The following is a 26,643-nucleotide window of genomic DNA, read 5'->3' as shown; positions in this document are numbered from 1 at the left end:
CTTAACGTTTAATGAAATGTTATTAATTTAACAATTAACAAGCATAGCCAAGTGATGGATTATTTCTAATAAAAGGCCTGCCAATTGCTAACAAGTTAGGAAACGCCAGAACAGAAGTTCTCGAAGAAATAATCCCCTGCCTCATCTCCCCCCGCCCCAGAGTGACCGGGATTGCGGGCGAGTTTGCCGGACACGGCACGTTCGGGAGCCGCAGGATGCCCGTGGCACCTCGCTGACACGATTTCGGAAGAGATGCTAACTTTCTGAGCCTGCTGAGCGCGGAATACGCCCCACGGGGGAGAAGCCAGCCCGGGCAGAAGCGGCGCAGACTAAGGCGGGGGCTGCACCCGCACGGTGCGGGCAGCGGGTGCGGGCAGCGGCTGCCGGCTCTGCCTTGGCCCCGCTCCGCCCGGCGCTGGTTTCGAGGGACGATCCGCGCACTGAAATGACTAAGCACGAAGTCGCAAGCCCCGAGCCGCTCCCCGCCGAGAGGCTGCTCGCTCCGCACCCGCGCAGTGGCGCGGGGGGACACTCACCTGCCCGCCCCACGCCCCGCCAGCCGACAGCGCCGACTCCTCCGCGGGGGCAGCCGCTCCTCCCGCGCGGGCTCCGCTGCCGCGGCCGCAGCCAGCACCGCCCCGCTCCGCGCCGCCCCGGAGCCGCGCACCCCGCCGCGCCCGCGGAGCCGCCGCCTCCCGCCGCCGGGGCGGGCCGGGGGCTGCCGTCAGCCGGCGACTTGACGCAGGGCTCTTCCTCCCGGGGATGAAGACCCCGGCGACGGGCAGCGCGGAATCGCCGCGCCTGGCGCCGCTTCGGGCGGCCGGGGAACCTCCGCGCCCGCGGTAGGGCGGCGCGAACACCGCGCCCCCCCCCGCAGCTCCCGCCGGCGCGGGGAGCGCGCAGCGCCGAGCACCGCCGCCTCGGCCGGCAGAGCCCGGGTGCCCGGAGCCCCGGCATGGAGCGCCCGCTCAACCTCAGCTGCTTCGCTGATACGATGCCGGACAGCAGCAACCGGAGCGGGTCCTCCACCGGCCCGGAGGGTGGCCGGGGACACCTTTCCGTCTTCAGCGTGCTGGTCCTCACCCTGTTGGCCATGCTGGTGGTGGCCACGTTCCTCTGGAACGGGCTGGTCCTGGCCACCATCCTCCGTGTGCGCACTTTCCACCGAGTACCCCACAACCTGGTGGCTTCCATGGCCATCTCCGACGTGATGGTGGCGGCCCTCGTCATGCCCCTCAGCTTGGTGCGCGAGTTGTCCGGGCGGCGGTGGCGGCTGGGCCGGTCGCTCTGCCAGGTGTGGATCTCCTTTGACGTGCTGTGCTGCACTGCCAGCATCTGGAACGTCACGGCCATCGCCCTCGACCGCTATTGGTCCATCACCCGCCACCTGGAGTACACACTCCGCATCCGGCGCCGCATCTCCAACATCATGATTGCCCTCACCTGGGTACTCTCTGCCTTTATCTCCTTGGCCCCGCTGCTCTTTGGCTGGGGAGAGACTTACTCAGAGGACAGTGAGGAGTGCCAAGTCAGCCAGGAGCCTTCCTACACCATCTTCTCCACCTTTGGCGCCTTCTACCTGCCCCTCTGCGTGGTGCTTTTTGTGTACTGGAAGATCTACAAGGCTGCCAAATTTCGAATTGGATCTCGGAAGAGCAACTCCATCACTCCCATTACACCAGAAGCCCTGGAGGTAGGTCAGCTGGGTCGTATTCTGTTCTAGTCAACCGCTGGTAGCAACCAAGCCCTTGCAGCAGTGGGGTAGACTTAGAGCTAAAGCGTGCAAGCAAACAGCATCCCACTGAAGCCCAGTGAAATGCTGGAGGCTTTCAAGGGAAAGTTGACTGAGAAGCTTGCAAGCAAGGAGTCTTTTGACTCCTTCCAAGTCCCCAGCTGTGAGCACGCAAGGTGTAGCTAAAGCAACTTTGGGCCAGATTGCAAGCCTGAGCTCCACGTGGGCGTGTGGTGACTCACAGACGTCCCCCCGTGGAATTCTGAATCAGTGCTCACAAGCGTAAGTAAGGGGTCACCGTTCCTTCCGTGGGGAGGTGTGTGGGGGTGTGAATGGATGGGATCCCGTCTCCGCTGTGGACAATAACCTGGCAAGCAGCTCTGGGGCTTTGGGGAGGTTTTTCCAAAAGGAGGTTTCCTCCTTTTGGGGAGGATTTACCCACACAGAAGACCCACGTGCAAAGCATCCTTGTAAATCCTTCCTAATCGTGGCTGCATCGTGTCGGTCCACCCCAGTCACGGTGACTCTGCACTGTAAAGACTTCTTCAGAGGAGGAAGGAAATGTATGCTCATTTTCTTGTCTCTCCTACCTAGGACTCGCAAGGAGACTTTTGTGCACGGCATGTGGGTGTTCTACTGATCTGACTGTAAATGGGGAAATGATCTTATTGCTATGCTGTGTCAGCAATTCCATGCGCCCATATATTCATTACTTTTTAGTTTCTAATCTCACTTAAAAATAGTCTGTTACCCAGAAGAGGGTCATACAACCAATCGCCTCTCCATTAGAGCATGATGTAGATGGCCCGTGTTTCCCCGTGAGCTCTGGCCATCACTTGCGTAGTTTGGTTGTGGACCTGCTGTGTGGGATCAGGTGACTGAGGCACATATGGTGCAACTTGTGTTTGTGTTTGGCAGGTAAAAGAAGCTGCCCAGCAGCCACAGATGGTCTTCACTGTCCGTCATGCCACTGTTACATTCCAGACGGATGGAGACACGTGGAGAGAGCAGAAGGAAAAGAAAGCTGCCCTCATGGTGGGCATCCTTATTGGGGTCTTTGTGCTCTGCTGGATCCCCTTCTTCATCACGGAGCTCATCAACCCCCTCTGCTCGTGCGACATCCCACCCATTTGGAAGAGTATTTTTCTATGGCTAGGCTATTCAAATTCCTTTTTTAATCCACTCATCTACACTGCTTTCAACAAAAACTACAACAATGCCTTCAGGAACCTATTCTTTAGACAGCACTGAGCAGAAGAAGCTTTCCTGCTGCCCCAGGAAGCTGATTTCAACTCCCAATGAATCTTACCAAACTCTTGAGAAAGTTCAAAGCCACAGATACTGAGGTGATGCTAAAGACACATCCCCATGGGTCGTATACCCCAGCCACGACCCCGGTTCCTACGCAGAGCCTCCATCCCAGCCTCTACGTCAGTTGCTGTTCTTCCTGCGAACAGCGTGGAAGGCCTTCTCTGGCCAGCAGCACAGCGTTCTTCCTCGGTGCCCCGCTGCTTTCCTCCTGCCTTCCTAGTGGCGTTTGCCTTGGTGGCGGTAACGGTGCAGAGGAGCCTTCTGGCAAAGAGTCGTATTTGAAACTGGTTTGGCCACTGCTGGTCTCTCACAGCACTAATCGACTTCGTCCCATGTGTAAGGCTGGGTCCCTTCAAAGTCAGGAGGGTTTGTGATTATATATGAAACTAGATATTTTATGGCTTGGTAGAAAAGGCTGTTTGTCTTGTCTTTCACCGGTAGAGATTAAGTGTTTGTGTTTGGGGAATAAAACCCTCAGTAAGGGTTAAGAGCAGACTCCAAGGACTAAGCCTTTTCTTACATGTTTTATCAACAACGAATTACGTGATTTGCTATTGGATTCTGTGTAGCAACTTTTAAAAAAAATCATTTATTGTGAAAGCTTAATGCATGGTGTACCCTGGAATGAGAGAGAATGCATGGGAACTCCACCTCTCGTTCTCTGACTGCTGCGTGTGAGCTCAGACCTTTACTTTCAGAAATAGCAGCTGTAAATGTTAATCTTTGTGTCTGTGTTTTCCATTCTAAACCATAAATGTATTTCGAGCAGCTGTGGGACAAGTTTCCTGTAGTTGCAGGGGATGCGAGGAGTATATTTTAAATAGCCTGTCAATGAGGAGCTGTCATTTACTGTTTCTGAGTGTGATTCAGGCTGTCTTGAAACCAAAACAAAGACCCCACTTTGTTTCTGTGAGCACTGAATTGCAGGTAAAGAGCAGTTAATGACCAGTGATGTTTCATTCTGGAAGCATAACCAAGCTATAGAAGTGCTCTTCTGCAAGCACCAGACTTAAATATTTCTTCTTTTGCCCACCCGTCCTTCTCTCCTTCTCCCTAAGGCTCCAATCCTGCCTGGTCGTTACTGCTCTGTTGCCTCCCTGCCTTTCCATGTTGCCAACATAGTAACAGTAGTTGGCATTTCACTCCTGGAATTAGAATTATGCACTTCATACTGCACCGCTGGAAGACTGACAGGCCTTCAGATAAAGAAAAGCATTCATTTTAACTACTGGTTGGTATGGGGCAGCCACTGAAAACAGACCAGAACTGAAATGGTACAGAAAAAGACAAGATGGGAATCAGAACAACATGATTTCATGTCATCTTCTCTCAGAAGAAGAGATAAAAGGGAAAAATATCAATAAATCATGGGGAAGCTCCCTGGGGAGTGAGTAGGATTAGTTCCTATCCTGAGTAGATTGTAGGACATCAGATGTTAAAACTGTCACTGGTCCTTTAAACCTGTCAAAAATCCTCATAGAGTTGGTTAAAAAGTCCTTTTTCTTTTCATATCTTGGGACAGGTGAAAATGGAAGCAGAGCTCAAGGTACTATCAAGTGTTGCAGCTCCTTCAGGACCAGTTAGACAAACATCCATCAGGACTGACACAGATGTAGCTGATCCTGCCTTGTGGCAAGAGGAGAGATAGGATGGCCTTTGAGATCTTTTTCTACGCTATTTTATAAAAGTCTGTTAGACATATTAGGTAAAATCCTGGCCTCATTGAAAGCAATGGACAAATTCTCAGTGACTTCAAGAAAATCAGAATTTTATCCAGCACGTCTTGTCTTGTAACAGCATAGTTTTAATGTTAATTAATTCAAGGAGAAGATGGGTGGGATGGGAGCAATCTCCTAATTCCCCTGAAAGAGTCTGATCTGTGCGAACCATGGACCAATCTCTACAGCAAGCAAAGAGCATTTTCTTTCTTTGTTACATATTTTAAAGTATTATTAGTGACATCTCTGATATATCAAAAATTATAATAAACCCTTGAGCTGCTTTTTTTACTGAGAATATAAAGGTTGCATTGCTTTCTCTGGACCAATGCAGAGTTGTTCTTTTGGGAACTTGCTACTTTTGTTGTGTCAAAGGTTGTTTAGCCAAAATGAGTTGGAAAAAATGCTTCCTTGCCCAAGCAAGACCTTCAGCTAAGCTTGGTATTGCCTGAAAGTAGAAGACTACTTTTTAAGCCACCATGGCAACACTTTAAACACTAAGGCATGGATTAACTGGGAAGTTGGACTTTAATCCACCGTTTTAATGCATAACATCATGTCTACACAACTCTGTTTCAGTCCATGCCGTGTTCATCCCCATTGTTGTTTGCTCTTTGATGAGTATTGCAGGTTCTCTGTTTGTGTTGTGCAGGGTCTTTGCACAGGTTGTAGAATCAACTGTAAACTCAAATTAGCATCCTGTGTAAGGAGACAAAAATTAAACCAAAATCAGTGGGAAAGATCCCTACTCTTGCTGCAGGTCAGTGCTGGGATGAAGGTCCCTTTCCTTATATCCTGTGTTTGTTCATTCTATGCCTTAAGCGGTGACAAGGAGACAGGAGAGAATCTTAAAATGACACTAAATTCTAATTTGTCTACGGTCATGGATAGTCCACCATCCTGGTGCAAATTACATCCCCATTTATTTGACAACCCACATCCCATGCAATCCCTTTTGATCTTCTGCAAATAACAGCTTCCACTTGGTTATAAGTTTTGTTCCTTTGAATGTTGACATAATTAGCAGCTACACTATGGACCAGTTCCTACTGCTCTTACTTAAGACCATTGACTTTTCATCTAAATACCATTCCTGCAATGTAATATGGTCATGCAAGAAAAATATCAGTGTTCTGGAGATTGTGTTGAAGAATCTAATCGAAACATGCCGTGGTGGTCCCAACACAGTGAAGGGGCACAAAGAAACCTTGACTTCTGATCCTGGCTTCAAGGCTTTTTACAAACCTCTCAGTATTCAAACACAGATGCCAAGCGGGCTCCCAGAGACGCAAATTGTGTTTGAAGATATACAGAAGCCCAGCTTCAAAGGGTGTATCTTGTACCTTCTTGTTCCCATTTATAAAACAGAATCAATGGTGTGAGGAGATCTGCCTCACCGAGGCTTTGTGAGGATTAATTAGTAAATGTTTATCATGTACCAGGAAGGTGGAATACTCTGGTTTGAATGCCTAGCAGTGATATAAATTTGGTTCCTATTTAATTCCTCAGAAGAAAGTTATTACACATTGTTGTTGAGTTTCCTATGCAATTTAATGGCTCTATAACACTTACAGAAAAGATTTAACTAACCTTCTTCCACTTACAATTAATTTATTTTCCTCCCAACGCTCTGACAGTTCAGTGAACATGCGTATGGGAGCTTGATAGCTAGGGCAGCTACGGCGCGTGCTGAGTGCTGCCTGCTGAACATCTCCTCGCAATGCTGCACGTGTATTGTCAAGGTTGAAGGAGCAGCAGCTCTCCAGGCTGCCTGCTACCGTGTTTCCTTTATTTTTTAGGGAGAAGAAAAGTTCACAAAAGAATGCCCTTGGATTACATGGCAGGTTGGCTGACCACCTTCCTCCTCCACCCTCATCCCGCTGACCTTTCTTCCTGGTGCAGGCAGGTCAGGCAGGTGACTCCAGGACACATACCAATCCTGTACAGCCAGAGGTGGGCCATGCATGACTTCATCCCCTGTTAATTTTCCTGGTCTTTTCCTAAAAATTACTGCTGGGAGATGTGGCCTTTAAACTGGCAGGAGCAGCCAGAAGTGGGAGTTTCCTGGAAGTAAAGTTTCCTGAAAGTAAAAGGCAATTAAAGAAATTTCATCTGACAAAGGTAATTAATGACTATTAGTTCCAGCGATTGATGTGGTGAGGTACGACTGACAAAGTGTCCAAGCGATTTTTGCAATGCAGTGATTTGATCTGCTTTGTTCGCCAGGGGCTCATCGCCGTTTTACTCTTGGATCCCTTATTTTAGCTGCACTGGTATGGCGGCGTACCAGGACACCAGTGACGTTACGGTGAACATGATATGGGCATCACTATGGGCTCCATATGGGAACAGTGGGGTAAAACACCCATGGCAAAGTCTGCATCCCCACTGTGATATATCCTGGCTGAACATCATGAAACTGCCAGCATATTCATCAAATTTAAAAGAGGTGGCCAAAGAGCTCTTTAAATCACCATTATTTTCAGTAACACTGAAGTACCAAGGAAGTTGCAGAAGACTGGAAAGAGAGCTGAAGTTGTGCCAGGATTTTAAAAGGGCAAATTGGGAGAGCCAAGTGTTTATAAGGCTAATACTGTTACTGATTTACAGCTTTAAATTGATCCTTGGCAAAAATGTGGAACAGCTGATAAAGGACTCAATGAATAAAAAATTACAGGAAATAAATATAATTAAAATAAATCACATTGATGTCTTTCTTTGATTGCAGCACATGGTTCATTGCTGACGGCGATATAAAGTATTCACTCCTCAGTAATGAATCTGACTTGACAACACTCAACACTTGCATGAAAAAGTGAAGAAGAAATCAATATGAGGTTCAAACTGTCCAATATTTGCTAATGACTCATAGACCGAAAAGGTGTAAATACAGAAAATGAAGTCACTTGTACAGAGAAATGAGGATGCAAACCAGCCGGGGGCATTTCAGCCCAGCGTGAGGGAAAGGCACACTCGCAGGAGCAGCGGGATGGGACCCTTGTTGCAGGCGGGGAGGCATGGCCCCATCAGGGTGCATCAGGAGCTGAACATACGGGTCTGTTCAGCTTTTTGGGGACAAGAAGACTGATTTGTTACCTGTGCACGGCCTGCGTCCAGCTATGCATTTTATTCTGGTCACTGGAGGGGAGGCTGGGATTTCAGTTCATTGCCTTTTCGCTGTTCCCGCTCTCCACGCCGCTGCCGGGCAGTCAGCCTCAGCGTTGCAGTTCTCTCGGCCGCGTAATTTCCCATGCTGGCCAAGTCAAATACTTTCCCTAATCATCCTAAAAAGCAAGACAGATGGGCCCTTCCTCTGGATCTCCCAGTGCATGGCTGTCGTCCCTCTGTCTAACTGACGGTTTCAGCCGTGGGAGCAACAGCTTCTGCAACGCCGAACGCCGGCTGCCTGCTTGGTGGATGGGACCAAGCGGGGCTGGGTGCATCTCCAGGGCTTGGCCCATGGAGCAGGCACTGCCCCATCACTGCTCTCTGACAGCGACTAGGATGGGGAAAGAGAAAACAGGAGCCATACCCTCTCCTCGGATTTCTGCTGGAGCCGTTCCTGACAAACCAGTCCCTAATCCTGCTTCTAGCCGCCCTCCCTGCTTCTGGTGAGACCAAACCTGGCCAGGCTGACCCTGCCGCGGGTCTGGTCACCTCTGCAGGAATGCAGAAAGGAGGGGAAAAAATTTCCTCAACCCACTTCAGCCCTAATTGAAGGAAAAAATTCCCCAGCCCTGACTGCCTCTCTTGGGAGAGGATACATTTTCTGCATGGCTGAGTTCAGTCCCCTTCCCACCGCTAGCTGGAGAGAGTGAAAATCTCTGTATCATTCAAAACGAACTGCTGCTGGCCAGGTCCCCACGTTTGTTCAAACGTTGCATTTTTCATCAGTTCAGGGCTGCAACCTGAGGTCAGTGCTTCTTCCTTGTACCTTTCCATCACCGAATCGTGGTTACGCACAGGTCCCACCAGCCTTGGCTGCTGGTACAGAGGAGGGCAACCTTTAAAAAGCAGCATCTTTACTTGTCAGGAAAACCCCCTTGTCTCTGGGTTCAAGGTGCCAAACGAACAGTTGAGGTGGCACAAAATCCCAAGATCTGCATCCTCTTGCCTGAGCTACCGCGATTCAATGTTTGAATCACCTGGCTCTTCACAAGACACCTGGATGGGCAGTTCCAAACCTTAACTCATGCCTGGCCTGGCTCATTTTGCTAAGGTCCATCACACGTCCCACCTTTCCTGTGATGCTGCGTTGGAGTTCTGGGCATCAGGAAGCCATTCAGATGTCAGTCAAGGTTTTGCCTCTGCAGCATCTTCCTGGGCTGGCACAACTGGCCCAAACAGGGCCGTTTCCAACCCAAAAGGGCCTGTGGCACATAGACTGTGGTGAAAATTAATGTGATCACCTTGCAATCCCCTTCTAGATCTGCTAACAGCCTTATATCCCACCCCACAGGTTACCTGTGCTCCTCTCAGGCAGACTTTATAGGGGAGAAGCGGAGCTCACGGTCACGTCGCTTCGCACTTTGAATGGAGACCTGCTTTCAAGGAGGGGGGAGAAATAATTTTGACGCAGTGCCAAACTCGGCTCTTCTGGCGGGCACCGGAGCATATGGAGCCTCTCGCACAATTGCCTGGGAGTTGCAGGTCTATGATGTTTTTCCTCTCCTCAGCTGCTCGCCTGGTGCCAAAGCACCAAGGCGGGATGGCCCCGCCGCGCGTCTTGGACCTTCCACCTGCACATCACGGCGTCGGGGTGAATATTAAACGGGCAGGAGGAGTGAGCAGATGCGAAGTGCAAGTACGCTTGCTGGCGCGAGAGGTTACTCGATATCTGGAATTTGAATGGAAAAAGAAACCGCAAGCCTACGGTATGAAGTAACTAAGCTTTTTTGAGACTTTTTAAAAGGAGGCAGGTGCGAGGTGATGCGGCGCTCGGCCACACTCCTCTGCTTCCCGCAGTTTTGCGGCACAGACCTCAGCCTTACCGGGGTTCCGGAGCGCATTACCCTGACTAAAGCCCTAGGGCTACTTCATGAGCTGCTAATAGTTGCCAACCAAAATGAGTGTCAGGGCTGTTTCTTATTAAAATGAGCATTTAGGGCACCTGGAGAAGACTGTAAGTAGCATAAACCCTTTAAATTCCTTCCAAAACCTCAGAGGTGGCCAACATTTGCATGCAGAACACAGCAAATAACTTTTAAATGAAACCTAGTTGTGAGCAATTCTGCTGCTCCTCAGATCAGCTTCTCCACCACTTCCATTCACACGTGTCTCCAAGACAGCACGCGCCCACCCACCGTGTGCGCACCACAGCCTCTTCCCTGGGTGATTCCTGAACCACTGGCACCTGGCCGTCCCGCACGGGGCTATGCCCTGTTCTCCCCAGCTTTAGGCGCAGGGCTACACCTCTGGAGTACACCGGATAATTCATCTGGGTGTGGAGCAGCTGGGATGGTTTTCACCCTGCTGTTCCTCATCCCTCCAGCCGGCAGCCCCAGCTGAGCAGTGGCTCCCACCCCGCACTGCTTCTCCTGGCGCCCTTCTTGCTCTCGGAGGTGCTCAGCAGACATCTCCGATGGCTTGTTGGAGCCCGTTTCCCTACGTGCTGCCATGGTGGTGCTCCCAGATCAGGGCTGCTCCTCCACCCAAGGGCTCGTAGTGAAGATAATGCCTTCATAACCAAATAAGCCAAGCCCCAGATCAAATTAGGTAATAAAAAGCTGGTGGGTTGCACCGGTATCCCTCTGAAATGCCTGTTTGCAATGGGCTCTAGGCACTTCAAAACCGTAAAGTAGGCATGATCCTCACGGAGGGGGGCTTTTTTCAGGGAAAGAGGGAATCGTCTCAGCCCCAGCCTCTCCAGTGCTGTTAATGGGAGAGGCATTTGTTCCTTTTGGGAAGCCCTTCCATAGAGAGGGGCGTGCATGCACCCCGCGCACCGCAGGGACCCCCGTCCATCGCAGGCACCCAGCGCCAGCGCCTGAAGAGCGTCGCGCTCTTACCCCGGCTCCTACGTGGTGACGCGGCCCTGCCCGCCGCCCGGCGCCGCCGGAAGGGGAAGAGGCAGCTCCGGAGGCAGGGCAGCGCGGCGGGGGGAGGCCGGCTCGCCGCGGGCTGCGCGGCTGGGCTCTGGCCGCAGGAGCTGCAGGCGACAGACAGCAGGCTCTGCCCGCCCCCCGCCGCGGGGTTTGGCAGCAGGCAGCCGACAAGATGATTCTGCTGCCTTGCGGGGAAGATGAGGTCAAAAGCACCGTCTGGGCCGCTCACCTTCCCGCTCCTCGTGGCAAGAGAAGAGTCTGTTTGGCACGACGTGAGGCCAAGGGCCGAGCGTGCGCTTATCTGCTGGAGGGCGGCAGCACAGGGCAGAGAGAGACGGATTATTTTTCATTTCCGTCTGCCAGCTGCCGTGCAGGGGGGCAAAGGAGCAATATCCCTTTTATTGTTCCCAGATGTGGCCCTTAGAGACCGTGAGATGCTTGGACTGGTTTTTTGGTTTTTTTTTTTTTGAATGGTAATGGAGCACCTAAATAACCCGGATAACCCAAACCTTAGTGCAGAGGGTGGAAGGAAAGGAAAAGGCACTCTCTGCCGCTGAGCCAGTATCCTCCAGCTTTGTGAGATGTCTCAATACTGTGCAAAATGAGCAGCGTGTACATGTTGTTCAGCACTTGGATGCTCAGCTTTGTACGGCACTTTGTAAGTGGAAAACACCTTTCTCGCTTACCCTCCGCAGCCGTTATAACAGCCCTCTGAACCAGACCAAATCCACCGTCCTGCTTCCCCTTCGAGCGCTCTGAATTTTGAGATGCTTCAGAGTAGGATCAGCATGGTACGGTTCCAGACTCCTTTATCCAGCTTTACATCCTCTAGCATTTTTATTCCATGCAAAGGCAAAGCTGCCCAGCCTGGTGCGTGTTGCTCAGTTAGGGGCTTCGGGACATCTGCTCAGCGTCAGGGAAGAGGCAGCTCCGAGCTCAAGCCTTGCTGCCCCAGGTGCTGCATGAACATCCCACAGCACCGAGTAGGCAAGAAAACCAGAATTACCCAGATTGTAGTGTGGTATTGTTTCTGAAGTACGGCTGATTTATTTTATGGGGCCAGGATGCAACTTTTTTAGGCACAAATGTCCTTAGAAGACTTTAAAGGGACGGATGAGTACAGGAGCCTTTTTTGTCCTTCTGAGCAGAGCAGCACAGGAGACGTGTGAACACATACGGTTCCCAGACTCATTGCTCTGCGTGCTCCCGCCAGGCGAACGGCACTGCATACCTACGTATACCCAGGAAAATGTGTTCTCCTTGGGCACAATGATCAGCCCACACACACTAGAAAATGTCCACATAGATGCATAATTTTCCTACAAAACATACACACACACACGAACACACGCACATTTCTTTTTCATGCTGTATCAACCATTTCAGCTGGTTTTGGTTATTTTGCTCTTTCTAGAAAGACTGTGCAAATGTATGAAGGACAAAAATCTCTCTCAGCAAATACTTAATTACTAAAGCCTCTCTCTGATCAAGGATAAAAGGAAAGGTGAATCAAAAGTAATTTGATTTTCACCAAGGAAAATTCTGTTTGTTAGCTTGTTGAATTTTTCTATTGCATCAAGTATATGTGATTTGAGGAGATAAAACATTTCCAGAACTCTTTCTGGAGGAGACTAACAAAATGTTTTGGAAATTACTCTGGTCGCTCAGGATTGAATGCTATTTTATGGATCGTCATGCATGAAGGGTTGGTGTTATAGGCAGAGGCTGTTATAGACAGAGCTAAGAAATGGGACCAGGAGTTCACAGAATCACAGAATGGTTGAGGCTGGCAGGGACCTCTTGAGGTCATATGGTCCACCCGCCCTGCTCAAGCAGGGCCACCTAAAGCCTGTTGCCCAGGACTGTGTCCAGACAGTTTTTGAGTATCTCCAAGGATGGAGACTCAACAACCACTCTGGGCAACCGGTCAGCGCTCAGGCACCCTCACACAAAAAAGTGTTTCCTGATGCTCAGAGAGAACCTCCTGTGTTTCGTTTTGTGCCCATTGCCTCTGGTGCTGTCGCTGGGCACCACTGGAAAAAGCCTGGCTCTGTCCTCTTTGCGCCCTTCCCGTGGGTGTTTATGTACAAGGCTCCCTGACCCTTCTCTTCTCTAGGCTGAGCAGTCCCAGATCTCTCAGCCTTTCCTTTAGCTTTAGGCTAACAGGACAGAAAAACTTGCAGCGGCTAGCATGTCATTTGGACTGCAATATGACAGGCAACTTCATCTCTTCACATTCATATCCTCCATTGCAATTAAATCTAGCGTATCGTTCCAATGTCTGATTGCACGTGGGAAGCAGGGATATAGCCTGTATTTTGACTTACACTGTTCTAGGAATTAATGAAAAAGACTTTTTTAATAGAGAAAAGATTTTTATTGTCTCTCTTTTGTTATTGCCTTCAGGGATCATCTGGAGAATTCTTGTAGCTACAAGTCTCACAAGTATTTAAAGTTGAAAAACATATAATAGCCTCTTCTTTTTCTTCCTTTAGGAAAAAAATAGCATGAGTTGCATGGAAGTTGTTTGGTGGTGTGTGGGTATGTTATGTGTATGTCAAACTCACCACGGGGAAGCTAATGAAGAGCAAGGAGTTTTGCCCACAATTTAAACATCTCTTCCAATCATTCGTTTGACTGGCATTTCTGGGAAAAGCCAATGGTCTGAGGATTAAAGAAAAGCCAAAAACGTGGTGACAGACAGTGACATTCAGCTGTGGCTGATGTTGCAACACATCTCTGCAATTTCTGCTGTAAGGCTGATCTGCCTGGGAAGATGATGAGCTGCCATTTCGCCATCGGGTTGCTCGATATTCAGACTCTTCTTGCTCTACATGTCTTTTGGAGCTCAAAAATTCTCAGCCACCCCATGCACCACCAAGGAGGCCGCCCCACGTGCCTGGCAGCTGTGTGGCATCTTTGACAACCGTTGCTTGAGTCTTGTGGCACTTGGTTCATGGCAATGAAGTGCTGGTTCGTGGTAATGAAGGTTAATCCAGTCAGACAGGAAGAGGTTTTGGCAGCCTTTTGCTGTTCTTGTTGTGTGGTGCTGCTGCGTGAGACAGTTAAAATGGACTTTGCAGCGAGGCAGAGCTCAGGTGTATGAACAGGGGTTATCGCTTGACGATAACCCGGCACATCTCAGGTGTGAGAATACACTTCATCAATCTGGGAAACACAAGCACCTCTTCATCCAAGATGAGACTTAGATAATATAAACCATTGTTTTGAGAATAGCTCAGGCATTAATTACATGGGGGTTTTTTTGCTTGGTGGGATGGGAGGGAGCACAGCAGGACTTTCTTCCTTAGCCCAAGATCCTGCTAGTCAAATAACTCCTTGGAGTGAGTTTGTAAAATCCATATAGAATAGGAGATTTACTACAGCTACATCACCAGACAATGGGAAAATGTATGTTTTTTAACAGGTGACACACTGGTTCTTTGGCTACTGGCCATTCTTTGTAAATAAGAACACAAATGTCCAAAGGCAAAAATATTGATGCTGTTTCAAGTGATGGCTCCTGTGATCTCAAAAGGAAATCACTTTTTTGCAGATGAGTATTACAGTAAACACAAAAAGCCTTACCACTGGCAACTGCAAGTGTTATATGTATTTTTGAGCCTGGAGACAAAACAGCAGGCTGAACTTCCAACCCACGGTTTCATGTCAAAAACGCCTATCCTAAAGATGCCAGAGCTTATGCTTTTTTGCCCTTCAGTAGTCAGTGGAAATGGATGTTGGATTTAACAGCTGCATTTTTGAGTATCTGCTCAAGAAGTGAGACATGGATGCACCCTGCTCATGGGTGGGAAGAGTGCTTCAAAACATGCCTGCTATTGCCTAGTATTAAATAGGTCATATGTAGTTCTTATTTGGTATTTGAAAATCCATCAGGCAAATAGCAGGAAGTCCCCACCTAGATAAGTGTTTTCTGTTGATAACACTTTGCCTTTTGTAATTAACGTCAGGTTATTCCCTAGCAATTCTGCACTGCAAAATGGTAGAAGGAGTCTGGCTGAAGCAATGAACACCTTATTGCCCATATTATGGTCTGAAAGCAGGAAAATGACCGTTGGGTTGGTGCTATTCTTGTGTTGTGGCCCTGCCTTTGCCTGGCCATGGGCCCCATAAGGGCCCCCACCCCAACCCTGACCCACCTGGCCTTGGCTCATCCCTGTCCCCATTCCCACGGAGGTGCCCAGCATCACTGGGCTGATGCTGAAAGCACTTGCTCAGGAAATGCTGAATGGGCAAGAGTTTAGAACCAGGTTTCTCACTTTCTGTGAAGTTAATATGTACTATAAGTTATATATTTATATATATAGCTTCAAGTGCCAAGTTCCCGGCCAAGGCTTGCACTTCAGAAGCTTCCTGAAGACTCTGCTGTTCACCACTAGCCACTGACATGGGCTGCTCCTCTGAGCTCCCTTTCCACCGCTGCTGAACCAACCAGAGACACCCAGGACAACCCAGACACCAGCCTTATGTTTTAATTACTGCAGTTAGATGCCTAAACTATGCAGATAGGCAGTGTGGATCTTGCCTTTGATCTGTGCACGTGCACCATCTCCTTTACTTTTACTACCTGTTGTAAAATCCTTCACTCAAAAGGGCTGTGATCCCAGCTAGGGCTTCTTGCTGCTTCCCTGCTGCAGACGCCAAAAGGATTTTTGGGAGGCACAAGCTGAAAAAAGGCTCAAGGGAGGAGCTCCCAGTGCGGACAGTTTTCAGTGAGCGGTGCTGGGCTGGAAGTGCTGCAGAACAAAACGCTCCTTGCATTTGCAGTTCAGGTTTCCACGAATTGAGAGCCGGGGGCTTCTCTCCCAACACTCACAGTGGTGTAACCTCTCCTTGGTGCATCCTCGGACACGTCTCTCTGAGCTGGACCAGTGGGAAAGGGGCACAGCAAGACTGTGTCCCTCCTTGAGGAATAACCTATTTGTGAAAATGGTGAGTTCCCGCTGCCCAAAGCTTGCAGTTGCGACTGTGTGCGTCCCTGGAGCACGCGCTGACATTAAGCAGCGACGTCTCAGTGCAGAGCAGGGTGGCTCTTGCAGGAAATTTTCTGTTCTGTGCTATCGAAGTTGGAAGTGATGCTCCAGCAAGCTCTGCAGTCTTACAGAATATGAATTATCCTCTTCTGACCCACTTACCAGATGGCCCTTAATATTTCTGAAGACAATTTTTGCATGTGAGGTATATTGCTCAGCTGCATGGTAAGTACTGCTTGATTTTTTAAAAAAACACAGCCCAAAAAACCCACAAACAAGAGCACCTCTGGGCACAGCTGGTTCCACCCTCGTACTCCATGGGCTGTTCTGGGGTCAGCATTCTCCACTTTATTATATACAGTCTTTTTAAACCTACTGATCTGAAATGCCTTTAAAAGTGGGAAAAAGGACAAAGGTGGGGTGGGCAGAAGAAAGAGACGCTGTAAAGATTGACAAGGACTTGCCCCTCCAAGCAGAGCGGAGGGCAGTGAACCCATCCCAGGGCAGGGAAGTGGTGGTTTTGTGGGATGGAAATAACCCGTGAGTGGGTGATCCCAGCTTGGGCACTCAGCCACCCATAGACCTGATGGTGCCTGGTCCTACTCATAATTCGGAAATAAACACGGGACACAGAGGGAGTGAGTCCTAATGCCAGAGGAACCTTAATGCTTAAAGACGTAGGAGCTTCTTGTCCAGGCTTGGAAATGTTTGTTTTAGACCCACATACACATTGCGAGGGGGCATAGCTCCATAGGTAGCCCTGCAAAGTGGTCATAGCAAATGGTGGAGGAGAGGCAAGAGTATTGGTCAGGTGCTGTGCTGGTCCCCCTCTGAATCAGCCCTTGGCTGCAAACCCCAAAAGACTGTGATGTGAGAAGTCAAAGAGAACATGTAGTCAGAGCTGCTTGAATGGTCCACTGGTTTCTGAGGCTAAATCAGCAGACAGAAGAACGTAGGCAGCAGTGACAGGAGCACTAGCAAGTTGTTCTGAGCCCAGTATTTAGATTTTCAAAAAGCAGTAAAGGATGAAGCAGCAAATACAGAATTTGGAGAGGCTTGAACAATTGTGCTCATATTTTCAAAGCATCCTAAAAAGGAAACATCTGGTTGAATTTCTTTAATTTCTCTGAAATCTCAAAACATTGTACAGATTTCAGAGAAACAGGAGCAAAAACTTGTCCTGCTGTTCTGTGAGTCCTACTAGAAAAGTGCTGGGACAAGAAAACAGCCCCGCGTGGCCAGTCAGACCAGAGCAGCATGCAGCAAGTAAAGCAGTTGTAGTGCCCCAAGTTGGGCGGGAGTGTTGCTCTGCTGGAGGGTAGGAGGGCTCTGCAGAGGGATCTGGACAGGCTGGATCGATGGGCAGAGGCCAACTGTATGAGGTTTAACAAGGCCAAGTGCAGGGTCCTGCACTTCGGCCACAACAACCCCATGCAACGCTACAGGCTTGGGGAGGAGTGGCTGGAGAGAGAGGAGTGGCTGCTGTTCTGCCTGGCAGAAAAGGACCTGGGGGTGCTGGGTGACAGCCGACTGAACATGAGCCGGCAGTGTGCCCAGGTGGCCAAGAAGGCCAACAGCATCCTGGCCTGTATCAGCAATAGTGTGGCCAGCAGGAGTAGGGAAGTGATCGTGCCCCTGTACTCAGCACTGGTGAGGCCGCACCTTGAATCCTGTGTTCAGTTTTGGGCCCCTCACTACAAGAAGGATGTTGAGGTGCTGGAGCGTGTCCAGAGAAGAGCAACGAAGCTGGTGAGGGGTCTGGAGCACAAGTCTTCTGAGGAGCGGCTGAGGGAACTGGGGTTGTTCAGTCTGGAGAAGAGGAGGCTGAGGGGAGACCTCATCGCTCTCTACAGCTACCTGAAAGGGGGTTGTGGCGACGAGGGTGTTGGTCTCTTCTCCCAACTAACTAGTGATAGGATGAGAGGAAATGGCCTCAAGTTGTGACAGGGGAGGTTTAGAATGGATATTGGGAAAAATTTCTTTGCTGAGAGAGTGGTCAAGCATTGGAACAGGCTGCCCAGGGAGGTGGTGGAGACAACATCTCTGGAAGTGTTCAAAAAATGTGTGGATGTGGCACTTCGGGACATGGTTTAGTGGGCATGGTGGTGGTGGGTCGACAGTTGGACTTGATCTTAAAGGTCTTTTCCAACCTTAATGATTCTGAGATTCTGAGATATTTCTCATGCAAGGACCTTCATTACATCACCTTCAGGCTGACCTGAAAAGCAAGTCGCTGTAGCTTAGTAGGCTCACAAGAAGGGATTTTCTTAAGAGAAAATTTTCAAAGCTTAAGAGAAAATTTTCAAAGCTTAAGAGAATTTGCAGTTGTTTTAGTTAAGAAACTGAGTTCAACGTTCAGAGCTGGATTGGTCTGTGTTGCTGCTCTGGGCTGACACCGGGTTTCAGTGGGAAACAAGCTGAAGTCTTGATATGGAGATATATCGCAGCACATGCTCCATTGCAGTTGTGTTGAGCTGTTTATATCTCCTCAGATCATACTAAGTGGTATCACTTAATTCACAGTCTCATTCCAGCAGGTAATGGTTAAGCATAGTACCATGGAGTATCTGTATTGCCCGCCCTCATGTGTCACCTGTGGTTGTTTGCAAGCCAAAAGATCTGGGTTTGAACAGCCAGTTCAGTCCCGTCCTGAGATTTGGAAGCCCTGTTTGCATGTCAAGCTATGAGGCTGGTAGAGGAAAAAAATCACCTTCTCTCAGTACAAGGTCCCTGAGGATCACTGTGAAGCTTCATGAGGCTCTTGCCATCACTTTCCTGTAGTAAACCACAGATCAGAGCTTCTCCCACTGCCGGCTTTACATTCTCTTGTTTCCTCTCTCACGCAGAGACTCTGACAATAGGGACCCTCCTCAATAGGGACCAAAGTGAAATTTGGCCACATATGAAGAAACCAAATTTTGCTGGGGCAGTTAGCTGTGGGGAGAGTTAACCAAGCATGTTACCCTTACTTGGAAGCAAATAACTGTTTTTTCTAAAAGATTCAGACCAGGAGAGACAGAAGGGCTGAGGCTGATGAAGGAAACACAGGGTGGAAACCTATGGAAATTATAATAAGAGGGGTTCTTGTAGGGTACTCCCAGTAGTCACTCAGAGATCTGGGATTATTTCTACAGCTTCTGCTTGAGTTCTGATTTTAGTTCCCTCAAATACTACTGCCTTCAATACTCATTTTTCCTCATGTTTAAAAATTACTGCCCTGAAGACTGAATCTGAGAGATGCTCGCATTAACATTAATGCAGCCTTGGACTCCTAGCCTACTAATCCAAAAAAACTTACGATAAGACACTCACTTGATCCAAACGGTCGATGATATGCACTGAGAAAACTGCAGTGAGACACCCTGGGGTGAACAAGTTCCCAGAGGTATGTTAATGGTAGGAGAAGAAACCCATGTTACACCAATGTTTGGATTTGGGCAGTGCCTGAGGCTGTTACAGAGAAATGGGGTATTAAAGAACTGAAGATTGCCAGGATCTTACCTGCCCCCAAAACTTAGCTTCAAGATCCAGAGTAAACTCTCAGTGGTCCATGAACAGTTCGTTGTCCTAGTATGAAAGCTATGGAAGTGATACTGATCTAATTCAAATGTCAGAGTTCAGATTGCTGCTAAAATTTAGCTATAGTTAAGGAAATTACCCAAAAAATCCAAGTCAGAAATTTGGGAATGCTCACTGTGAGCAGGGGCCAAGAAAACTTGTTTACAGCTCACTCTCCGTTTAGAACAATTAATCACTAAGCCTTGGCTGCCTTTCCCACAAATCACCTGAAAGGATGCCTGTCGGATTGTGTTAAGCTGAAGCACCATGATAGAGTCAGCTAATGCCTGGGATACGGATGAAAACTGGCATGTTAGCTCACTGCTAATAGGTGATTTACCAAAAAAAACCCCCATAAATTATCCATTGAGTTGACACCACCTTTTTTCCCTTTAGTTACTTCCTGACACCTGGACTGAATCCATGATCAAGGAGATGTATCTGAGATGCTCCACAGTCGTGGGCTTTTCTCTGGCCATGAAGGAATAAAGTGCATTCAGAAGCACAGTAAAGGTAAAACTAATGAGAGAGGGAAAAAAAGTTTGGAAAAAAGGAAGAATTTCTTCCGCTATTTGTTGGAAGATCTACTGTCCTGATGGCGTGGCAGAAGAAGTGGCCTTAAGAGTAGATACAAATCTGGAAAACACCAGAAGACGTGAGTTTGTGTGGGCAGACCCATCCATGAGGTGAGTCTTTGCATTTGGTAACTCTGAGCTTTCCCCTGGCCAGGGGCCGGGTGAGGAACATGGGCTCTGCAGCTTCATCTCCAACCATGGGTATCCTCCACCACTGACCTTCACTTTCCTGGCTTGGTCGCGGACCTGCCTGGTCATGGGGACATGCCTTGACACCTGACTGGTGGCCATGATTTTATCTGCATGGGAAGTCTAGGTGTCTGGTTTAGACTGTCAGAGGTTGTTACTCCAGTTAGAAAAGAGAGAAAAATGATAAATATCTCTCATTCATCAGCATATTAGGTAAGTTACACACACTGTAAAAGGAACCAGAAGCAGAGTTTAGAATTTTATGTGAGAGCAAGAGAGTAGCTTGATCTGAAATAGTTATTTTTGTTTAAATGAGAAATAAAGTCAAGATGAATGTGTGCTATGTTCCCAAACCTTCCCTGAAGAAGCATGAACTTTACAGATTTATAAGCCTGTTTGGAAATATTCAGCAGCATTCACTTATGTCGTTATCACACATAAACTGGTCCAAGTACAGACTTCTAATTACCTTTAAAAATAATAAAGTGTCTAGAACATAATTTCTTGGCATTTTCAATTGCATTTTTTCCCTATACTGCAGACATAAAGTGATCACTGTGGCTCTCAGCTGATGCTTAAGAAGCACCAATGAAAATAGAGACATCAAATATTGAGAAAACTCTTATATATGAATTATCTCTGCAGAAGAATGGCTTTCTTCAGTTAAGCAATTAGTTGCTGTTTTAATCCATGTTTCCATGTCTCCTTTCCTGTTCCAGTGTAAAGTCTTCAGCAAGTAAGAGAGTTTTTCATTTAGGAAATCCTTCAGCCTGTCTACGCTATCCTTCTGAATACACTTGCCATTATTTTGCCTCCAAATGAACGCATTTGCATTCTGTAATGCATTCTGATTCCAAAACACACTTCATAAAAATTACATAGCAAAGAGATATTCAGTTGACTTTTCCTTAAATTAATAGTTATTAGTGATAAAATTTCTTCTTTCTTGAATATCGTTATCTAAAATTAACAACAATAAGCAACAACTTGAGGCATAGAATGTTGCTGATCAGATGGAAATTAAAACACCAAGTCATTTAATTAAATACTCAAGCAAGTCATCTTAGACAGAAAGTCATTCTGGACTACCCAAAGACGTCTGGGTTGACGCCAGCCGCAGACCTGCTCCTCAGCACTCTGAACTAGGCTCAGTAGCATTTGGTAACAATAGTGGAGGTAAGGAACCTTTCAAAAGCTCTTTTTTTTCTTTTTTTTTTTTTTTTAATCTCTCCTTTCTGACCACCACTGAAATGTTTTAGATAAATGACAAGGCTATTTCCAGGTCCCTGTGAAGAAATCAGCATCCTTGTAGTTATGCAAGTGCATTAATTAGGGCTGGCCGTCTCCAGAATAAAAGGTCTGCAGAGGGTGAAAAGGAACAAGGGGCAGAGTACTGATGCAGGAAAGGGGACATCGGTTCAAAACCTACATTCGTGTGAAATGTATGACCTTTTGCTGTGGGTACCAAGAATTAGAGTAGGGTTGACATTAGGAAGGATTTCTTTACAGAGATGGTGGTCAAACACTGGAACAGGCTTCCTAGAGAGGTGGTTGATGCCTCAAGCCTGTCAGTGTTTAAGAGTCATTTGGAAAATGCCTTTAACAACATCCTTCAACTTGTGGTCAGCCCTGGAGTGGTCAGGCGGTTGGACTAGATGATTGTTGTAGGTCCCTTCCAACTGAAATATTCCATTCCATTCCATTCCATTCCACTCTACAGGGAGTTGAAGGACTTTATGCACTAAAATTTCTTCACCATGCTTGCCTACAGATTGGCCCTGCTGGGTCAGATGGCTCCTCTCTTGGACAGGTTCCTGGCTGTCAGATGGGGCAGTTGGCTTCTCAACCCAAGCCAGGACACAAACTGGTTTCTATCTGCTGCACCAGACTGCACCCAGTGCTGAGCAGAGGTTGTCTGCAGAGGTTTAGCCCGAGGCAGCGTGCCCCGTGTCCTTGGTGCTGTCTTTAGGACTGGCACAGTGTCAAAACATAGCACTTGTTTTGTTTTCACCAACCTGCTTCCTTCCAGGAGTGCCGTGGGATAGGAGTCCCTCCTGCTTGTAAAGCATACAGAGATCTGCCACCCGGCTGCTCCCACCCCACCGCTTTGCCTTTTCAGAGCAGCGATTCCCAACATCACACACCAGCAATTCCAGGGCGATAACACTTACTGTGATTTTGTCAGATTCATGTAAAAAAATATTTTAAAACAAGAAAAATGCGTAAACATATCATATCATATAAACATGACCAAACAGTCCAAACTGGAGCAGAGCGCTTGCCAGTGCTGGGGTTTTCAGTCCAAATCCCAGTGCCGCAGAGGTAGAAAAGGCCCTTCGGAGAAATCTGTTGCCTTTCAAGCTGTTTGATGTTTCTCAGCTGCACTCTGCTTTTACAAAACAGACTTTCTCGCATCAACAATCAAATTTGTTGTCTGAGGAGGGAGAGAAGCAATTCCCACTTCTCATTCTCCTAAACACTCATCTTTTTTTAAACAGGTTTATTATGTCTCCTTTCGTGGTGAGAAAGAGCTGTAAGAGCAGCACGCAGCAATTTACAGCACGCTGGCTGAGCTCTTTTCTCAGGTCAAGGCAGCCGCGTGTTCCCCCCGCCTCCCCCCCAGAAGGGAGACCGGCTTCCGCGCTCGCCGCGGGAAAGGGCCGATTTCACACGAGGTCGCACGAGACGCGCTTGTGCGTTCCAAACGCCATCGGGGCCGGTGGGGTTCGGCTCCCGCGCCTGCGGATGAGCCAGACAGCCGTGCCTCCGGCTCTGCGCGGGAGAACCCGGGATACAGCAGCCCGTGCTGCCCCGGCAGGAAGGCAGGAGAGCGGCCAGTTTAGCTGGAAGGAGCCTTGCAGACCGAGGTTGTGACCCTGCGTGCTTATTGCCTGGCTCTACGGGCTATGAAATCTGCACACACCTGCAGTTTCTGAATTTTCATACCGGCTTGCTCATATATTTTCAGTGCACATGCAGTCATTTGTACACAAGCCCCGGGCCGGCGAAGCGTATGGATGCTTAGGTGGCACTATCAGCTTTCTTAGGTCCTTTATTTTTTTGTAACTAAGCCCTACTCACGTTTACAAATAGCATACAACATAGAAAGGACACATATTGCTTACACTCTTCTAACCTACCTGTGGTGAATGAGAGAGAGTCGTACCATTGCAGGAGGAGACAGCCCGAGACCGTCTCCCCCGGGCACATGAAATAGCCCACGTACATTTGTGGCAACCCCTTTAACAAGTTCAGTCAGTCCTCATAAAATATTTTTGAGAGGTCAGATAAATATCACAAAGTGAGGTCACTCTACAAGTTTCACTCAACTTGTCCTCGTATCCCACTGCTTGCAGCAGGGCTGTAATTTCTTGCCCAGAACTGCTCATAGTAGCAGCTATCTTTCGACAGAAAAGGATCGAAATCCTCCGTAGTAAGGAGTGTGCGGGTTTTCGCATGCTGTATCCACTTTGTTCACAGTCTGCAGGCAATTTAAAATCAGCTGTTGAAGAAACTGAGGCAGGCTCTGCCTATTATGCGAAAACCTTTTACGAAAAAAAAAGATCAAATTTGCTGAGGGGTGTTTCATAGTACTGACTAGGCATAATTTTAACCAAATGCATTTTAGATAATACTTTTTAAACCTGTCATATGAAATACTGCCTTAGAATAATCCCACCAGTTTGGAAATCCAGTGCAGTATTTAACTCGTCTCTTCTAAATGGCTATTTTAGCACATATTCATTCCCCAAATCCTTTTTTAACAGGAGGGCTGTTGAACACCATGGAAAGTACATAAACCTCAGAACAAGACAGACAGTGATGCCCATTACTGCTTCCATACTACATTGCCCAACTGGTGCGTGAGCGCTTCACGGCAAGGACGCTATGCGGTTTAGAAAGCACTCCCGTGTTACCGACGTCTATAAATAATGTAAAACAGCCCTATGTGTGCATGCCTGGTGATGTGCAGATGGGCGTTTGTCTGAACCTTGGGATTCCAAATTCAACTGTTTTCAGACAAGTGAAGGATTCATTAAAAAAGAGCAAAATTTCATTTCAGAAAACAAGCCAAATTTCAAGCTTACAGCAAATGAAGAGGTGGGGGATGCTTTCAACTCTGAACGTTTGCATGTGTCCAGTTGCAGAATCAAGCCCGCACAAAGACAGGATGGACGCATGGCCTTTCAAGAACTAGGGTCACAATATAGGAATTGAGAAGGATGAAAAATGCTCTTTACAGATGAAATCAATCAAGGGAATGAGAGTCTCATTTGTTAAACCAAGCAGACAGTGGTCATTTAGAAAACGGCCACCCTCTAAGCTCAAATCTCCACTTCTGGGAGCACTTTTGGGCTTTACCCATTGTAGCTGTGACTCTCCTGGTGTCACTGTTACCTCTCTATCAGAATTTCTATTTGCATTGCTTCTCAGCTTATTCTCTCAGGTATATCTGCACTACTTCAGCATGTTGAGACACTTATTCAATCCCCTCCAAAGCATTCAAATCCTGCACATCAAAGCATCCAACAGGCAAATCCAGTTACTTCCAACCAGCATTTGTGTAACTAGATTTTGCAGTGGGCTCAATACGCAGAAAAGGTGGAAGGCATTTTCAATGAATAAATTGAGAGGAATTTAGCTGCTTTATATTTATTTGAAATTCAACAGGCATGCTGTGTAATGCTTTCTCCATGAGCTTCCCAAATGTGCCGGAAACAATGCACAGGCTGAAAGCCATCATTTCAAGGTGCTTCAGGCTTTGTTCTGCTCCAAAGGCATATTTCCCTTCAACCTCTGGATTCACTTCTATTTGCAATGTTTAAAATCTAATACAGAAAAACCAAAACCTAACCTGCTACAGTCTCCAGGGAGCCATATGTCTGTACTAATGGATAAAAATCTTAAAAGTGACTTAATTTTGTTTGCTGCCATCTGTTTCTCCCCGGTATCATTTTTTGGCTGAAGCAGTGCAGTACAACTTGTATTGAATGGAGTTGTATCTGCATTAGAGTAGGAAAGCATCTCCTGACTCCCAATCAAAATGCCTCTTGGACCATCTACTGAGGACCCTTAACAAGTGCTGGATGGCACTTTAGCAGCACTTAATGGTCACGTTGGGAGCTCAGCTTCATCCTCACCCCCTTTCTTCTCCCACCAGCCTGATTTCACCCACTAGCCAACATTCAGCCACCATCCCCTCACCTCACGGGTGGACACCATGGCTGTGGCTGCCCTTTGGATCCATGTAGCTGACCTCCACAGCACGTCTCTTCTTAGAGGTGGCTCGTCTGGGATCCAGCATGCCACTCCTGTCACATGTATGATTATGAAAGGAGCCAAATTCCTGTCGTTAACCTGCCCAGATGGCAAACAGACGTGAAGAGGTGATATTTCTACCTCCAACATTACCTTCTTCAGTTCAGCATCCCTGTTTCACAGAATGGAGGAGTAATTTCAGTTTTAAACTAATTTATCCTGACTAGTCATATTTGTGGTAGCCCTTTTTCTTTCCAATTTTTCCACTGTGCCTGCAGTTAACTGAACTGCTTCCCTTATTTTTGTCATAACCGCTAATTTCCCCGGTGTTGCACACTGGATTTATGACTTTTTCTAAGCATTCAGTAGTGTCATGAGCCAGCTGAGGATCACTTTGGTCCTCATGCATATTAAACCCAGCTGCACAGGGAGCTTATGCTCTACAACCACTTGCTTTCTAACAAAACTCAGAATAAGAAAACGGAAAGAAGCTCCTCTTGCTGTATCTCCCCCAAACTCTGTAAGACCTTGTGCTGTCAAAATGGGAATGGGGAGAGGTTGCAGGAAACTTGACCTGACTTCTGATTGCCAGAGGTCCCTTCCAACCCAAAGTTTTCTCCAGCTCCACAGAACTGCTATAGATGTCACATCTCTACCAATTACACCAACTGGCCCAACTGCATTGCCAAGCCTCTGGCTCACACCGAGTTCTTTCTGGTGATGAATTTTTGCCTTCTGTGCTGCCCTTCACATCTGTCAGCAAATCCCAGGTCAGCCAATACATCTCTTTCTGCTTTCATGGGAAAATTTCTATAGCAGGCTGTGGGTCATTTTTTTGAGCTGGTTTGCTGTTCCAAAAAGGGAGATTTGCAGATGGGCTCCCAACACATGCAGGTGTTCAGCAGTTGCTGTTCATGGAAAGATGCTGTCTAGCTGTTCAGTGTTTCCAGGAAAACTGACACCTCTTGACGGAGATCTGGTTTTATCTACTTTGGCGAAGTCTCTGAGCTTTAATCCTTTTTGCCACATCCAGGTATGTGACTGTCCTGGTTTCAGCCAGGATAGAGCTGGTTTTCCTCACAGAAGCCAGTGTGAGACTGTGTTTTGGATTTGGGATGAGGAACTGTTGATAATGTGCTGATGTTTTGGGTTGTTGCTGAGCCGTCAAGGACAGTCCAGCTTCTTGTGCTGGCCTGCCAGCGAGCAGGCTGGGGGTGCACGGGGAGCTGGGAGGGGACACAGCCGGGACAGCTGACCCAGACT

The 26,643-nt window shown here is 47.9% G+C and overlaps 1 protein-coding gene across 1 annotated transcript; it reads left to right on the top strand.

The window, feature by feature from the left end:
• Window positions 1–955: 955 nt before the first annotated feature.
• On the top strand, window positions 956–2,983 carry HTR5A (5-hydroxytryptamine receptor 5A; the record flags this gene model as incomplete). The annotated part of the gene is made up of 2 exons (XM_081996818.1): window positions 956–1,693; window positions 2,651–2,983. The coding sequence occupies 2 exons, from the start codon at window positions 956–958 to the stop codon at window positions 2,981–2,983; spliced, it is 1,071 nt and encodes a 356-aa protein (XP_081852944.1).
• Window positions 2,984–26,643: the final 23,660 nt, after the last annotated feature.

The sequence above is a fragment of the Phaethon aethereus genome, assembly GCF_964289735.1.
Source record: "Phaethon aethereus genome assembly, chromosome: 2".
Taxonomy (NCBI): domain Eukaryota; kingdom Metazoa; phylum Chordata; class Aves; order Phaethontiformes; family Phaethontidae; genus Phaethon; species Phaethon aethereus.
The sequence above is the reverse complement of the archived record's forward strand: the minus strand, read 5'-3'. Positions and strand labels throughout refer to the sequence as shown.